At 38.7% G+C, this 18,370-nt stretch overlaps 1 protein-coding gene across 1 annotated transcript; it reads left to right on the top strand.

The window, feature by feature from the left end:
* On the top strand, nt 1-15,519 carry irf2b (interferon regulatory factor 2b). Its single transcript, XM_042493333.2, has 9 exons — nt 1-245; nt 2,695-2,787; nt 2,867-2,966; nt 4,101-4,277; nt 4,451-4,497; nt 6,203-6,344; nt 8,019-8,168; nt 9,384-9,421; nt 10,149-15,519. The coding sequence occupies exons 2-9, from the start codon at nt 2,701-2,703 to the stop codon at nt 10,416-10,418; spliced, it is 1,011 nt and encodes a 336-aa protein (XP_042349267.1). The 5' UTR covers nt 1-245; nt 2,695-2,700; the 3' UTR covers nt 10,419-15,519.
* Nucleotides 15,520-18,370: the final 2,851 nt, after the last annotated feature.

The following is an 18,370-nucleotide window of genomic DNA, read 5'->3' as shown; positions in this document are numbered from 1 at the left end:
GACGCCGCTCGCGATCAACCCAAAGCGAGAGCACGAGAGGCAGGAGGGGGATTTCCAGCTCGAGCCCCCACTTCCCGAGCCAGCCGTTGTTTTGCTTTCGGTCTGGACACAGAAACAGAAAAAAACGACGGCCACGCTTTCCCTTTTCACTTAAAACCCTCAAATAACTTAACGCGTCCAACTTCGGCTGCGCTGGTTGTTGTGACAGCAGGACTGAGAGGCTACAGGCCGTCCAAACTGAACAGGTAACATTTTATTTCCGCATATTAACGCTGTTGACTTGAACCACGCAGGCTTCCCTCAGGACGACATGACGGCTCCCTAGCTCGCTGTGTAAGTGAAAGTAGTACTGTAGTTTTTCTCCGCGTTTGTTGACGAGGTACTGTATTTATTTTCACTTTTGGCTGGGTTGTTTTGGGGTCAGCAGGGTGGCAGACAGTAGACAAACGGACTGCGGTTAACTCTTTGCTTAACCCCCCATTATTAAATCAAACATGAATCCCTAAAAAACCTGTAACTAACATTTACCAAAAGTCAGATGTATTGTGGCTGGAACTTGGCGTGCGTTATTTGCTGATAACATGCAGCATCAGAGGGCTGTTTTGTTAATTTAGCATTTAATGTACTGACTTGTAAACAATAGTCATAATGCATTCAGGGCGTCATGCATTTGTATAGTAAATCAGAGTACTGTAAGAAGTATCCTATTTGAACTGCATTACTAGTATCGTGTCCTGTTCTGCAACTAAAATTGATTTGTTGACATTTAAGAAATTAGATACATGCACTTGTGTGGTTGACAATAAGTAGGGCAAGTGCTGTCGAAAAACTACACATGCAATTATTTGTAAGGTTAAAATTCACAATTAGACTCTTATAAGTACAGGTTTTAGCTTTAACGCTGACATTGTAAATGTTATTCATTAACTGCAGTCATACAGCCTGGCTACTCCCTGTATGAAACTTAGGATAGTAAATGTTACTAATTGTGCAATCAGAAAAAAAACACATTGCCACATAGTATTATGGTCTGAGTCTAGCTTAGGCTGAGGTAATGACTTTCCCACACGATGATCTTCCCTTTTTTCTTACTACATTTTAACCATGAAATTAATGTCTAAAACTATAGCATGTTATATAACACTAAAAACACTTTGACCTAGAATATATACTATATTATGCTCTCAAAGTTCCATATATGACCTTCTGTGTGACGGTACGGGGAAACGCATACAAAACCAACTATTTAAGAGAGCTACAAGAATAGTCATTCAATTTAATTATTGGGAATAAACTAACACTATTTATATACATACATGCTTTAAAATGTTGTGATCTTGTTGATTTAGATAATGATGAAAGCAAAAAAAAAAAATTGCTTCCCAACAGTTTTCAGAGGCTGTTTGAAATGAGAGAGAGCAAGTATAAATTTAGAACAATAGGCATGTTTGAATAAAGAATAAATGTATTTCTGTCAAAGGGGTTAACTTGTGAAACGAATGTGAAACAGCGTATTTCACTTTGCAAATAAAAAAATTGTGGTAAAAATATATGAAACTATAAAATTTTGTGTGACACGTTTTGAAATTTGTTTCCATTTTTACTCTTTCTGTTGCTAATTCTGTTTTTGATTTTTTTGTTTTGTTTTGTATACCATAAATTTACTAAAGCTCTTATCTTTTTGTTTTTTTTCCTTTTCTTTTGTTCTTCCTTTTAATTTAATGTCTTTGTGTTATTTATCATATGCATTCCTCTTAAAAAATTGTCAACAAGGGCTGAAATAAATGACCACAAGACTAAACTAAAACCAGTGTTTCAACTCATATTCACTTTTTATACTTCCTCCTTCTTAAGCTTTAGTTTGCCATAACAGTATAGAGTTTATGTTATTGTCCTGCTGTAAACCTGTATGTCCTGTAAGCTGGATTCAGCTGGAAGTTTCAACTCTGCAGCTCATAAAAAAAGGGAAAATAATTTGATGCTGTGCCATGTCACTGTGTTTGACCTGTTGGGGAGCTCGGTCTCCCATCAGGAGGCAGTTTGTTGGCTTACTGTGCCGTGCACGGGGAGTGTCAGACTCACTGGCTAATCAGGCCCACCGGACTTTGGTCACATCAGGCTGCAGGGATCATAACCCTGCTCTAAAATCAAACGTTGTGGGGCGGGGTGTGTGAAGTTTGCTGTTGCTGTTTTTCTAGATAAACTAGCTGTGTTCATTATCATTCATTACCATTCTCCCATCTGCTCTGTCTTCTGAAATATTTTATTTAAAAATTGTGTCTTAATCAGACAAAGATGGTCAGTATGCGTTTGTGGGCAGGAGTGGACGACACGGCTGCGCTTACAGTCATGATAGTGCGAGTTCACCGTCATAGTGTTTTAGCTTTACAACCACAGATAAAATGGATAAGACTATCCCTTTTGTTGTGCTCAAAATAATGAGAAATAAGTGTTTGCTCCCTCTCACATTGTTTGGCAGCTTAGGCCACATGATATTTGTACTGTTACCCGAGCTAATTACAACCCTTTTTTTTCTATTAAAATACATTTTTTACAGTATACTATAGTACTGAACCTTCTGGAGAAGAGCCTTTGAATTGTCACATTTAAATGTAATCAGTCATCATCCATAAAGATGACGCTATCTATAATCTCTATATGCATATGTGTCTGAATTTGTGTGTGTGCTCACAGGACACAATGCCAGTAGAAAGAATGAGGATGCGGCCGTGGCTGGAGGAGCAGATCAACTCCTGCCAGATACCAGGACTTAAATGGGTTAATGAAGTAAGTGTACAGTGATGCACACACACACACATATGATGATATTATGGTTCAAGAGCTGACAAAATATGTATCTCTCCAGGAAAAGAGAATCTTCCAGATCCCATGGATGCATGCAGCGCGGCACGGATGGGACCTGGAGAAAGATGCTCCGCTCTTCATGAGATGGGCTGTACATACCGGTAATACACAGATCTAACCACACACACACTCAGTGGTTCTCCTTTTCTGTGGGTTCCATTTTCATATCTACAGTACACCAAAACAGTTCTCTTGTCTAAAATCATAGAAACTTTCGAGTTGTGTAATATTTGAAGAAAGAAATCAAAATGATTAAGTTGCAGGAGTGTCCTATTCTGTTTGGCCTCAGAAAGCTTATCGACAGGTTGCTCTTTTAGGAAGCGCACAGTGACTCTGTAAAAGTAGAAAATCACACTACTCCTTGCTGCATCAGTTAAAGGGAAAATGTATTATAAGGCATCTAGATACTTAAAAGGGGGACATCCTCTGGTTCAGAAGAATATTCCAAACTTGAAATGGTAAGAAATGCAGGAATGGTCAGTGGGAAATATGAGTATATAATCAGTTCTACAATGTAGGAAAGCAGCCAAAGTCGACCTGCTTTTGGCAATACACTGGAGTGTACAGATGACGCTTGTTGGTGAAAATAAATATATACAAAGTGTATTCATGAAATATAAGAAGTCCTGTTTTTAGAGCAAGCAGGCCCACAGTCACAAATCCAAATACAGTATGTTTTTTGAAAATATTTGTATTTTTAGGACTTTTTCAGGTTAGCCGTCCATCCCGCTCACATCTTCCTGGACTTAACAATGAGCTGACTAGATTTTTATGTTCAAAAGTCACTGTGACTCCACATAATACATTTTTTTTACTGAAGAATTCATACACTGATTATGACAAATTGCCAAAGGCTTGTCTATTAAGATAAAATGATAATGTGACAACATTTTGTATCCAAATGGTCAATGTCACTGGGATGTCATAACATTCTGCAAAAACACTTTTATGGCCATTACTCAGCATCATACCTCAGGAACAGAAGCGGAGGCTTTTTGTCAGACTGAATTGCTGTCAAAAATCTTGGGTGTCAACAAAAAAGCATATATCTATCATTTTGTCTAATGTGGAGAGTCATTTTGTCCAGTGGAAAAATGCTGGCTGTATAATATCTGAAGAAATCACAACTGAATAAGTGTTTACCTCAAAAATGATAGTGACTTTTGTGATGTTCGCCATCTGTTGTAATGAAGAACCACTCGGTCAGTCTTCTGTGATTTTCTGTTTCTGTGTAGGTAAATACCAGCCAGGCATAGACCGTCCAGATCCAAAGACGTGGAAGGCTAATTTCCGCTGTGCCATGAACAGTTTGCCAGACATCGAGGAGGTAAAGGACAAAAGCATCAAAAAGGGAACAAACGCCTTCAGAATGTATCGGATGCTCTCCTTGTCAGAGAGAAGCATGAAGAAAGGTGAGTGCTGCCGCTGATCCTCAGCCGACCACTTCTCTGGATTTAACCTATTTGTTTTGAAAGGACTTATTTATAATTTCATAATTACCGTATCAAGACACTTGCAGGTACTATATTGTGGCTTATAAATCAATTTCTGAAAGGTGTGTGTTGCTGTCTGCTTGTCTGTTTAGGAAAGAAGAAGACGGACAAGGAGGGGAGGGCCAAGGGAAACAAAGAGGTAGATAAACACGTCAGAGCACTTTTACACACGAGACTCTCAACATTTGCAGGACAGGACAGTGTGTAGAACGAAACACAAAAATCTCTTAAAACGCTGGTTAACATGTGACTTTACACTTTTGAATTCTTTCAGCATTTTTATGCCCCTGTGTTGACGACAGCTGTGGCCAAAGGCATTATGTTTTCAAGTTGTCTTATTGTTGTGAAAGCGCTATTACAAGAGCAGCTGGAGGGAATTTTCTCAGATTTGGAACAAATGTGCATGTGGACTCAAAGATGAACTGATTCAATTTCTGTGGTCAAATTCTTATCTTACAAAACCAGTATTTGCCCCTAACTGAAGAATTCACACCCTAATTAGGGCAACATTTCATAGAAATGTCTAATTGGATAAAATGATGAAGTAACACTAATCTTGAAATTTTGCTGATTTTACAGATATGTGTAGTACAAACATGGATAAATATGATAATATATAACCTAACTTGATGGTGGAGACATATAACAGGGTAAAGGTGATTCTAGTTCCATATGTGGCAGCACTGTTAAAAAACAGCTGCCCGATGGGAAGATTTCTCATGAAGGCTTTGCAGTTAATTGTCCTTTTGGTCGGTTTTCTCACGAGAGAAATATTTTAGCTTTCTGAGAAATGTTGCTCTGTCTACATGCCAAAGTTAAGCAAAATATTTTTTTGTAAGTCATACTCAGTCCTGAGTATCTGACATGAACAGTCAACTTTGGCTCTGGTTCCCACATGACACAGACTTTTGCCAGTAAATGAGTGCGGTAACCAAGCCCTCCTCCCTCGTTTGGTTCTGACTCGCCAAGCAGTACACCAGTAAAACCAGTAGCTGCTACCTCCAGTTGCAAATTAATAACAAAAAAAGGAATAGAACAAATATTCTCACTGTCAAAAAATATTATAGACTATAAAGTTTGCTTAAACTCAAGTATAAAGCCACACCTGAAGAAAGATTTTTTCTTATAGAAACTGATAAATTGTAAAAATAATCAAAAATGCAATTAAGTATATTAAAATAGGCATCTTCTCTTAAACTGTTTTCTCTCCTGTGAATATCAATTTCAACTTTACGTTCCAGAAGTACTTAATTCAAAAAGTTATAAAGAATTAAATAAGTAGAAATGCTGAAATCCCAACAACCCCCTCTTAGATTGCTCAGTCTGATTAAAAAAAACAAACAAAAAACTCTTACTAAGTGTGTAGGAGTGAATAAAAGAGCCTGTTTAAATGTTTGGCTGGTTAGTTGGCTGGTTAGATTCTGGTCAGCATAACTTCAGTGTTTACATGCCTGAAATGCTCCACATCAGGATGTATCCTGGTGTGATCCTAGCTGTTTGTAAACATTTTTTAACGCTTCCAGGCATATTTTTAAAGCTTATTACACAAACCATGAGCATAAAGCTTACTGATATCTGTGCACTGACTCACTACACCGCTGCTGCCGTGTTACACTTTCTCATTATCACAGTGAAAATGTAATGAAGTTATTATGTCGAGGATACTGTGTTTAAATGGGAATTTGAGTACCATTGTTCATATAACTGGTATGAATGAACATCTGTGATTTAGAAGTTTGGATGAATTTATTTTTCCTGACGTTATTCATTTTGGACATTTTGCCCATTTGAATATATCAGTTTTCCATTCTCTTCAATCTTTTTCCACCTCATGTCCTTTTCAGCATCGGGTAGTTTCTCCGTCTCAAGACAGGACTCCCTCCGATGCTCACGTGGGACCTATTGACTACACCATACAGGAGACCATCAAACAGGAATGGATCAAGCAGGAACCACTGGAGCTCACAGTGACGGACAGTGCCTCAGGTACTACGCCCGTGGCTTCTTTAGAAATATTGAGTAGTTATTATGGGATGTACCTGGGTTAAGGCCTATTTTAGAAAATATTTCAGCGTGAATGTGCTGTCATTGTGAAACACTTAAATCAAAGCACATAATGTAAACTAAAGCAAAATAACAAAAAGTTAACCGCACTTTTGGAAACTACTGGAAGAGCTCATATCTGGCTCACAGTCTATGGAGAGGAGGCTTTGGTGCTCTGGTTGTTTTTATTGCCATAGTCAAATCAGTTAAGTGTGTAGCGGTTTAAGTAGGGGATTTATAATTAGCAATTCAATTAAAATATCAGTTAATTAATAAATCAATACCAAAATATGTAACTATAACTCATAATGCAAAATTAAGACTCAGAAACATATGAATAAATATAAGAATAAGAACAAGTATAAAGGGGTGTGTTGCTCGACTGTCAAAGTAGAAAAAATGCACTCCTCCCTTTTTATCACTCCTTCTGTTTTAACTGTCAAGATCGAATTTCTTCCTAAAGTGTTGATAAACTTCATTAAAGACCTTCAGATCTTCAATATTTTGAACACTTGAACACTTATGAGAAAACCAAATAATTCTTTGGCAGACTATTAACTAAGTAAAACAGTATTAACCGTGTTTAACAAGCATAATTAATCTGTGTAAAAAATAAGTAACACCACCGTGTCAAAACACTCTGATATAATATAAGCATAATTGTAACATCCTGTTTGAGTAAAGGTATACAAACACTAGCATCAAAATATACCAAAGCGTTAAAGTAGTCACTATTATCAAAGGTCTATCAAACAAAAGCTATAATTAGAAAATCACAATTCAACATGATTACAAAACAATATAGCATCTGCAAACAACAGTGTTTATAGGGGGGTATGCATATCAAAATGCAAATCTGTATTAAGAGTCTTTCCATTCAGTGTGTAGCACGCTGCTGGCAGAGGGTTAGGAAAGGTCACACCCCTCCACACACACACAGGCAAAGCAATGTGTGTGAGTTTGGCCTTAAAATCAGCAGGTAAGCAAAGTTCCAGTTCTGTAGCCATGAGATCTCCACACAACATTTCTATCAAAGTACATTTTACTTTGAATACAAAAATCAGTCAGGGTGTGCCTCTCTTACAGTCTGAACATGTGCACGTGTGTTATGTGTTGGTTGTGCAAAAAGTTTAAGCTTAAGTAGTCAGTTTCTACAATGTAGGGATCTCTTGATGTCTCCTTGACAGCTCCTCACCCCAAATGAGTCGTAAGTTAACTCAAACTGTCCGGTCGAGCAATAAAATCTGCCAGAATTCGGTTCTGCTGCCCACAGTCAGAAGTTCAACAGGGCAATTAGGTCCAGTAGCTGAACCCAAAGGTCATCTAAGGAATCTCCAAAAGTAGTTTCAGTTTTGTTTAGGCATTTGAATATCTTCTTATCAGGAGCTGTCCTCATCATCCGCTACAAGTGCCTTTATAAATATTAAATCACGACACTTTAATTTTGAGGTCTATGAATAGCCGATGCAGACGACTCTTTATCATATCAGTGGATAGATGTGTAACTTAATGTTTCCGCACACTTCAGATATTTTTATCAATAATTAATGATAATAAGAACAAGAGAGAATTCATGTATTCAGCCTTTCGTAACACGTTTGATTCGTCCACTCACAGCCATCAGCTCAGTAGACGGCCATGTGATCACCAGCGAGCAGCTGCCGTTCGTCTGTCAGACGATCGAAGTGACCACTGAGAACGAAGAGCAGACTGTCAGCTCCTCCCACTCGTACCCGCTCCAAATCTCTCCTGTGTCTTCATGCTGCGGTGAGACAACACACACACACACAAGCGCACTTGCAAATCACGCTGTACCACATTTAGTTATGTGAAGGAGATAAAGAGGTTTTTTACAGGGGAGCAGGCTCATAGTAGCTGCAGAAGTTATTCAAAACCACACTTTTGACCACAGTCACATAGTGGTTACAACACATGTAAACAAGATACTTTCTAGGTCACGGTTCGTGGCACGCGTGTGTGTTAGGGTATGCAAATCAAGACCAAATCAATGTTTTTGGCTTTACAGTTTGGATTAATTGATGTTGATGTAAAAATAGCCAGCAAAACAACAAAACTGTGGTTCAGATGGGGACCCCGTGATAGCTGTCATTACATCATTCACTGTTGCATCATACACATAAAGTGCCTGCATCATGTGTATCACAGGCTCCAGATCTTATCCTAAGTGCAGACCAGTGAAGGCAAATCAGCTGCTGAAAATAACCAACGATAAAGAAGATTATTATGAATTTAATTAGACTTGTACAGGCTGTTTTTGCAATTGAATAATTGCTTTTGCCATAGTTAAACCTAGGCATGTGTCTAGTTTAATATAAAACAATGGCTTTCTCTGTAAACAGAGATCCATAACCTGACAAGCTCACTGGAAACATAACATGGTGATGCCTCGTTATTCTCTGATGTTTAGAGGTACATAATGCACCATTATTCAACGTTCAGTAATTGTATCATTATTACTTTGCGATGTGTTTATCTCACATCTCTATGTGTATGCAGCTTTCCTCTTCCCCAACCGGTCATTCAGGCAGAGTCGGCTCTGTCAGTTCACAGTTGTAATCATCCCACCTCCTGTCCTTTGTCTCTCTTTCCCTTTTATCTTTCTCCATTGCCACCACGACTTGAAGAGTCAGGTTTAAATTCAACATCATTCGTGTATCCCTTCTTTTCTTTTTTTCCTTTTTATACATTTACTTACTTTAAAATTGTGCTACTGTGTTTAAGTGCACTGTTTAAACTGTTTTAATAGTAGAGAATGCACAGTTGGATGTGAGTCTTGTCATTATGTTTTTTTTAGTTTAATTGAACTTGTTCTACCACTCCCCATGTCTTTCTGTTTTTCTTCTTCAGTGGTGTATGTGTTCAAAGGATGACCTGTGAGAAAATGTTCATGAATACGACTATACAAACTGTTAATCTGTGCCTTTATTTGTTTTTTTTGTTTTTTGTTTTTTATTTCCACAGGCAGTGACACGGACAGTGACACAGAGGACACCAGAGAAGTGAGTCTCTCATCAAACACAATAAAACACAGAGGAGAGAGTGATGAATGAATTATTAACTGCTCCCATCTGCAGATAAACAGGTTTTTACCTGTTTCAACCCTACAGCTGAAATCGGGTGTGTGTGTGTGTGGGTGGGTGTGTGTGTGTGTGTGTGTGTGTGTGTGTGTGTGTGTGTGTGTGTGTGTGTGTGTGTGTGTGTGTGTGTTCCTTCCTGTAATGTTGCGAGACTGAGAAAGGGGAGGGCCTTGTCAGGAACTGTGACCGTCAAACATTAACAGTTTAATCTGAGGTTGTCCTTTGTAGTACATTTTACCCACAGCGAACACGCTTGTACGTGCACGCGCACACACACTCTTTCACTTATCAGTGGTAACAGTACAGTGTTCTTAACTATGTTGCAATGTGGGAACTTTTCTGTAGATTTTTATTTATTTTAAATAAGAGAGTTCAATAAGAAATGTAGTTCTCGGCTTGTGCATACAACAACAATGACACTTTCTAATTCATCACATAGCAGCCACCTGTGAATTATATATTGTGCAAACAGTGTGACTGGGTCACGGAGATGTTGATTCAGCTTGTTGATATTTTTTGTGGTCGTGTTCTTTTTTTTTTAACACAAATTACATCATATATTAGCCACAGCTTTTGTGTCTTTGTGTGTGCTTGACTTCTGCACTCACCTACCTCTTTTTTTCTCCTTTTTCACAATTTTAACTGACAGGGTGTCAGTACAGTGTGGAGGCGGGGCTACAGCACATCAGTTCTCAGGGTTCCTTCATGTTCTCTTCCTGGCATGGCCACCTTCGTCAGTACAAGCAAGCCAAACTTCAGGGTCACCAGCACACGGGACCCGGCCCCGCTCATCAGCTACCACACTGACGGCTGGATGCCTGCCTACAGCCAGAACTCTCTCGCGTCTGCGGCGACCAGCCACACCCACGAGATGCGTGCAAGTGTCATTATGAAAACCTCGGACGTGACTCCCTCCTGACCCCTGACCCCTGATGAGGGAGTGTTATCACTGCTACCAGGGCATAGGAATAACAGAGATAGTTTGTTTTCTCCATCTTGGCTGCATGCAGCCATAAGAGGGTGAGCTTGAAAAACCCTAAGATTTTTTTTTTGTCGCTTCCTGTCTGGGCGAATTCAAACTGCTGCTGACTAGTGTTAACTAAATTCTCCATGGCTTGACATGTCCATTAATTTGTCAGCACCTGTACCCAATTTTTATATTTTTTTCTGCATCTTTATAGATGCAAGGGTCTGAGTGATGTAAATGTCATTACCTTCCATGTCTGCAAGGATTTGCGGACCATCCACGTGAAAATGCAAAACTATGATCACGTGGACCGCATACAACGTCAGTCATGTATGCAGACATGTGGTATAAGCAGACCTTGTGTGTGCCCGTTGTCCCTGTCCGTTTTGGGTGACATCTGGCCTTTTAGACACCATAATTGTCCACGTGTCAATGGTCAGCCATTTTCTCTGCTGCTTTGTGCCAACACTTTAGCATACATTACACCTAATCAAGGAAGTTCATCACTTTTATCTAATTTGCTTTAAGTTGTAAAAATGTAATGTTTCTTTTAATGCAAAGCCTGTAGATGAATACACACTTGAATGAATTATCTTTGAGTCAGTATTGCCTTACTGCAGGGTTTAACCTCTAGCCTCATTTTCATCGTCTTTATTGTGATTTTTAGTGGAACACAGTTTCCGATCAAACTAAAAGACCCAAATAGTTTGTCAAAGTCTTTTTTTTTTGCAATTACAGTTGTCAAAGCCCCCTCATATAACTGCCCCGTGTCCTTTAAAGGAAGACTTCACCCACAAAATGACCTTTGTATATCCGTTGCTTACCCCATGTTACCTTGAATCTTGAAGAAAACTTTGTTTTTCTCACATGACTCCATGTCTGATTCTCATTGGTCAGACAGTCGCTGGTGTTACTTAAGTAAGGCCATCTGTCAACCAAAGCGTTTCATAACACCAACGCAAAACAACATTTTTTGTTCATCGCTTGCATCTGTCCTCGCTGATGATTGCGCTATGTAATATTTGTCCCGCCTCTTCTCCACTGCGATTGGACGGCTGGTGACAGTGATGAGGGCAGAAGAACGTTTTTCTCCCAGGCCCGTATTTAACAACAGCTAAACTTTATCAAAACAATCTCTCACACAACTCGTGCAATGCAGTCTCATTAATCCAGACGTATGCTCAGTATTTCCCAAACACGTACATTTTCACAACGATATTACATTTTAAAACACGCCAGCACAAAGAGTCTCCTGCACGGCCGGGTAGCGAGCCTGGGCAAGAGTGTGCGTTTGAACCTGGCTGTCTCAGTTAACTTTGAAAACATGTTTTTGCTGTCTTTAAATTGTTGACTTTAATTCGTGAGGAATGTCCGCTCTCTTTGGATCCTCCGTTCACTGCGGAGTCATGCGAAAAAACGTTTGCTTCCAAATGCAAGGTAACATGGGGTGAATAACATACCTGAATGGTCATTTTGTACGTAAAGTATTCTGATAAGACTGCTCACCATGAAGTATTAGGAAAGACCACCTGCTATCTTAAAGTAGTGTATGCTCAAGTGTAAGCATGAAACGTGGCACTAAATGCTCTCCTGACACACACTGATGGAACAAAGATGCGTTCATAACAAAGCGATGAATGCAGCATTTCATGGGGAATTACATCTCTGTTGGCAAACCAGCTCAACCAGCAGCAAGTTGCAAAAAGAATCGAAGGCATGTCGTTATCATGATTAAGACTGACAATCATCATGAAGCCCCGACTGGCCCCGCAGTGGAAAGCAGGTGCGTGTGTGTCTGTCTGGAGACCTCAGGACAATGTACCCGCCAACACAGACAGATGAACAGACAGAACTGACTCACTGACAGACAGACTGACAGACTGTGAACAATGTATTCATGTCTTCTCCTCTCCTCTGCCTCCTGGTGTTAATAATGTACATAGCTCGTATGTATGCAAGCCGCTTCAGCACCTTACGGACAGCACTATGTGTGTGTGTGTGTGTGTGTGTGCGTGCGTGTGTTTGTGTGAGAGAAAAAGCCTTATTGAAGATGTGTGCCTTTGATAGAGTATGGCTGGATTCAAACTATCTGTGCTTTAGTCTGCTAGTGACACATGCAGGTAGCTTTTCAGGAATTTAATTTGGCCATGTGTGGATTGCAGTCTTGGGGAGCATGGAGGAATGAAGAAGTGGTTATAGCGTTTTTGTGCACATCATGTATGGTTCTTGACATGGTTGATTGAGTAACAGTGTAACAAACATTCTCATGTGTTAGAATATTTCCTATTTAAGGCCATTGGGTCAGAGGAAAGAGACTGAATCTCAGGGTTTCATCTGAACATCTTTAACTTGAGTTATAGTGCATGCAAAGTGAGTGCAATCGGCAGTTAATTCTGCACATTTTAAGTGAATGTTTTGCTATGATAAGAAGGAATAAGTAAGTCTGGGCTTGAGATACATCCCAGAGGACTTTGTCATCAGCAGAGGCTGAGCTCTGTAGTTTTTACAGTCTAGTCTCTTAGTTTAAAACTTCCTGTTTTCCAGTTGGCTTTAGTGCACAGATGTCTCAAGTCTTCCCTCTGTTTTCTCATTGTGTCCAACCTCCATTCTGCCTACTTAGAGCACAGTAGCCACTAGCCTTAATCCTGATATCCTAAAGATCAAACGATTCTTTGACTTTTTACCAGGGTTCCGGTCAAAAAACTTTCACAAAAACGTCATGGAATCAGTAAAGATCATTCAAGGTTTTGGAAAAGTCATAACATTTCTTTTGTGTTCTTCTACATTGCTATAGTAATCATCCGTGACTAACCTTTCAAGTAATGAAACGTAATAGCAAATTTGTTTTCTGTAGCTGTCGTAACATAGCTCTAATATGCGTCGATGTGTGACGTTTTATTAACCATCACTAATGTTTCTTCATTTTCTCCGTGTTCCTTCTCTCTATTCAATCATGCTAGCTAGGTGAAATTACATTTGGTTATAGTTTGAATCTGATGTTCGACCCTGAAAAGTCATGGAAAAGTTTGTTTTTTTTAAAATTCCATGAAAATGTGTAGGAATTTTTGTTTTAAAAAAAATAAAAAACATCTTGTCATATTTGCTGAAATTATCAACACATCTTCTCAGTAGTGCACAAGACGATCTGTGAATTAGAGTTCCTGGTCAGGTAGTGCTTCAAATAGCATTTTTGATAATCTTTTGTTATTGAACAAAAACAACCAATCAGAGTGGAGGGGCCTCTTTCACTGTTGCTCCAGCAATTGGGCAAAGCTTCATTCTGTCACATCTGTTTACAGCATGACAGCTGGGTCACAAAGTCTTAATTTACAGCTAAACAGTACACTAAAATGCATTTCTAGGCACAAATAGGCAATGCAGTAACAGAATCTTGATTTATATTTAATCAGTGCTGCCTAGTTTAACAGTTTGACCACAGTTCACGAGCAGCGATCGACAGCTGCGTTAAAGACTCCACGTATCTGACAGGTTGTTTTGGTTCATATATGGCAGATTCTTGCAAATGCCATTTAAAGCACTATCAGTAGCCAGAAGAACATGTTTTTTTTTCACAGATTATCTGTCTTTCATTTTAAACATCCATTTATTTATTTTATAGTGCAGTATGAGAATACAATAAAAAAACAAACCACACCAACAAAACAGCAAGTGCACAAACAAGCAATAACACCAAAAAACAACAACAAAAAAAAATCACACAGTAAAAGGGGGGAAAATGAGAAAAAAAGGACATTGGTGGTAACACAGACCAGAAAAAAAGACATACATTATCACATGAGTTGCAGGTTATTGACGTATGACACATTGATACAATTAACCTGTTACAGATTATCTGTCTTAGGTACTTTTGTCAGGATATGGTTACAGTTTTAGCAAATATTACAAAATGTTATTTTTTTAATAAAAGCTACCAACTACAGCTTAAAAAGCAAATATATGCACAGCATGAACATCAGCAGCAAATGGAAGATATTTTTTTGTTTGTCTGTTTAGTAAGGCATTGTTGGAGCAAAGCTCAGTGGTTCTTAATATCATCTTGTAAAATGTAATTTACCTAAAAAGTACCAAAATATGAAATTTTAGCATCTCTGAGAATCCTCAGTAATGAATTCTGATGAGTTTATTCAAAAGCTACTTGTGTTAGCAGCTAGCAGGCTAAAGCACAGTCCTCATTCCCAGCCTGCCTTTAAACAGAGCTCCAGTGGGAACAGCTCGAAAAGCTCCTGTAGGAAAACAAATAGGAAAGACAGGAATCTGCCATGAGTTTCAAACCAAACCACTAGAGAGACTTACACTGGACGCACATTACCATCACGGTGAATTTATTTAAGAATCTCGTTGAATCAAGGGGGTTTGACGAGGAATAGGCATTGCTTTACCAAATGTTTCTTTCCATGTGCCTTTTTATCGTTTGAAACTCGCAAGGAATACTGAAAGGTTGCTTCTACTTTTGCGTTTATAACACACTGATCATACTTAAGGCAGTGCTAATCATTTTTGCCTTTACAAACAACCTGCCTTTTTTTAAAACCGTGCATTTTTCCTCATGGGCCTTTTTATCCTCAGCAGTTTTGTCATTGTGGTCACATGCTCTCTCTCAGTTGGGTTTTGCACAACCCTGTAATTGTAATGACCAAATCAGATGCTGTTCATTGTTTGTGAAACTTCAATGTGCCTAATAACTATAAGTGTCGCTTGGGCATATAAACAGCATGATCCATATTAGGCCTTTACACCTGAGAAAAGGGACGTTCGTTGCAGCCAAAAGTCAAGTGAAAGTTTATATTGATTTAATACTGTTGAAAAAAATCATCTATGTCGTTTCAACCTACTTCATCTGATTCAGAGCCACTGAATCACAGCTCACTTGAACTGAGGTGTGTCTCAGCAGCTCATACAGTAAAAGGACAATATCACAATTCAAAGCAGTTCACAGTTCACTGCAACATGTCTCCACTGTTTATTCTCTGTACATTATGAAAACTACATGTGAATCAACATGTAAATCTGAATAAAGACTGTTTTGTATTTATTCGCAGGTGTATTAACGTGATTTACGAGCTGTAGGATTGCTGACAGCATATCTTGTGCACTCATAAAGATTGGAGTTCACTTTTATGGTTTATGAGAGACGTTAAAAACTTGTCCTTCATGTTGTCTGTCCTGAGTGTTAGAACTCCAGTTTGAAGTAAAATTGCTTTGGTATAAAAGTTTGTACATGCAAAGACAGCACGCAAGAACCCTTGCTTGTCTCGTGCAGAGTGGAAAATACTTTTATTAGTGTGTGCGGTTTAGCCTTGTGTCAGAGCAGATGTCTCTTTGTTTCACACATTTACACACTCAGTTTAACCAGAGCATTAACTGCTGTTTCAGTTTCAGTTGCTGTTCTCAGTTCTCACTCTACTTCCTGTTTGCCTACGAGGCCTCAGTGGATGGCTGGCCAGTTGCCCTAACAACTGCTAACCTTATGCCATGATTAGTTGGAGCACACAGCCTGTCTTTTGTATGGCATATCTACTTTATTTTTGCACTCGTTTGCATGCTCCTTTGTATCCACGTGCCTCCTTTTCCTCCCTCCTGTCCTCTGCTTTTATCTTTGGACCACAGACTGTAAGAGTCATCTCAGAAAGTCCCTTCTCTACTTTCTATTCCTTCTCACGTCAGTTCTTCAAATGTTAGATGGAGCAAAATGGATGCTTTAAAAAAATCTTAAAATATTTTTTCATAGGTAAATGTCAAAATGAATTCTGTCCTGCAGGCAAATATTTTGATAGCATGCTCTGCAAACCCAAATCAAATCCCCCTGCTGTCATTTTCACACCATATTAACCCTTTGAATTCTGAGCAAATTGGCTTAATTTCTTTCAATAACACAGGAAGATGGCAAAGAACAATTTAAGGAACAATGACCCAAAAAACTAACAAGAAATTGGTAAAAGAAGTGGAAGAAAATTGCCTGGAAATAAGGAAAAGTAAAAATGTAAACAAGGAATGACCTAAAAAAAGCTTGACATTACAAAAATATTCTGCAACACAATTTAAAAGTAATTATGTTAATTGTAAATATAGTTTTAGTAATTTTCCCGAGACATTTTTCCCTTCAGCTTAAAAAAATATATGTGTGTACATATATATATATATATACATATAGTGTGTGTATATATATATATACACATTTTTAAAAAATATACTAATATCTTGCATTTTGAGGGGCATTTTTTACCAAGTCACTCCTTGCCTTTTTTTACCATGCTTTTGAGAGAAATCAAACCAATTTGCTGAGGGTCTAAAGGTTGAAATAGTTGTAAAAGGTGTCTGAAAGCAACATAAGAAAGGTGATGTTAATCCAGGTTTCAAAGGGTTAACAACAAAAATTAGAAGGCAGTCTTAGTTGTTGTTGCAGTTTGGTCATAGTCACAATCATTGTTCACATTCTGACTAATTTCCTTAAAACAGTCCCCTTTATTATAGGAAGTAAAAGTTTATACTGAGCCAGGAAAGAAAGCTAAACTACAGTGATGTTTCACACCTGCCATCTAGTGTTCAAAAGTGAAACTTCAGCTTCACTTCCCTGATAAAGTTCTGACCTTCTCTCCTGTGATAACCCTTATTGTACAGCTGTGTTTATTCAGATTAGAATGTGCAGTCCCCTGCGTTTCATTGGGTTGTTCTCAGGACACGCAGCTTTTCCTCAAAGTAATGATTTTGATTGGAGCGTCGTTCACTTGCCTCCTCCAATTAACACTTACAGTGCGGGCCCCGAGACTGTATGAATACCTGCCCACTGTCATAGTCCAGGCAGCTGGAAATCGTTGTCAATTTCATCAATTTAACTTGTATTTGCTCTGAGGCACTAGAATAGATATTTTTGGGGACTGGGAATCCTATGGAAAAGTATTATAACTGTAACTATATTTATAATTACAATAATTACATTGCTATAAATTCTAAGCACTTTTCCAAGTGATTTCCTTTTTTGCTTATATTCTTGTAAATTTCTTTTTAAATTCTTTGGGGCCATTTACTTTGCCTTTTGGAGCCCTGCAGTGTGTAAGCCATTGCTTCTTTTTTTGTTGCTTTTTTGCTCTTTGCCTTCTTCCCATGTTTTTGAAAGAAATTAGGCCACATTTCCCCAATAGGAATACTTTATTTATAATAAATATTGTTGAATTCACTTTTTGTAGTAACTGTTTTTTTTTTTTTTTTTGCTTTTCACTGTATAGTTTGGGGGGAAAAAACTCATTGGTGCTGCCTGCTGGGAACTGTAAGTCACTTAGACCTCTTGAATCCTTCTACTGAACTTCTGCTGTATTTTGTGAGGTTGCAGGGGAATTTCCGATTCCTCTCTGTCAAGTAACGTCAAGTCAGATTTTCTTAGATAGCACCAAGTAATCACAGAATTTATCTCAGGACACTGCAGATAAAACAGGTCAAAACAGACACCCAAAACAATGAGCAAGCACTGTGGCAACAGCAATGAGGAAAAGCTTCCTTTTAACAGAAGTCTGCAGGAGCAGACTCTGTAGGTGGGCATCCATCTGTCTTGATTGCTTTGGTTGAGAGAGTGAGGCAGTGCTGCCATTGTAATCTGTCATACAGTAAATACACACACATGTCCCAAAATTATCTATGCAGTGTCTTGGCGCTCTTCCCTTCAAAGAGCTCAGACCTCAGCTGATTGATTCTTTGCTCTTTCAGAGCCAGAAGCTCATCTTTAGCTCTAATGGCCTCTCCCAGCATCTGCACCTTTGTCATCAGAGCTGACATGTGCCCTGTCCCATTCTCAAGTCTCTGTTACAGCTCTTTGTGCCACCAGAGAGTAGCACAAAGAGCATAGTAGTTGTGGAATCTGTTGGTGAGGATTATATCTACATAGGGGGTGG

The sequence above is a fragment of the Plectropomus leopardus genome, chromosome 8 (genome assembly GCF_026936395.1).
Source record: "Plectropomus leopardus strain MGB_pleo_1.0 chromosome 8, ASM2693639v1, whole genome shotgun sequence".
NCBI lineage: Eukaryota > Metazoa > Chordata > Actinopteri > Perciformes > Serranidae > Plectropomus > Plectropomus leopardus.
Note: the sequence above shows the minus strand (reverse complement) of the source record. Positions and strands in the feature narration are given on the sequence as shown.

What these genes read in the sequence shown, in the direction of transcription:
- irf2b (XM_042493333.2), top strand. Translation starts at nt 2,701, where the DNA reads ATGCCAGTAGAAAGAATGAGGATGCGGCCGTGGCTGGAGGAGCAGATC. An exon ending in GACTTAAATGGGTTAATGAA is followed by an intron (nt 2,788 to 2,866) that starts GTAAGTGTACAG and finishes GTATCTCTCCAG; the next exon opens with GAAAAGAGAATCTTCCAGAT. An exon ending in AGTGACGGACAGTGCCTCAG is followed by an intron (nt 6,345 to 8,018) that starts GTACTACGCCCG and finishes GTCCACTCACAG; the next exon opens with CCATCAGCTCAGTAGACGGC.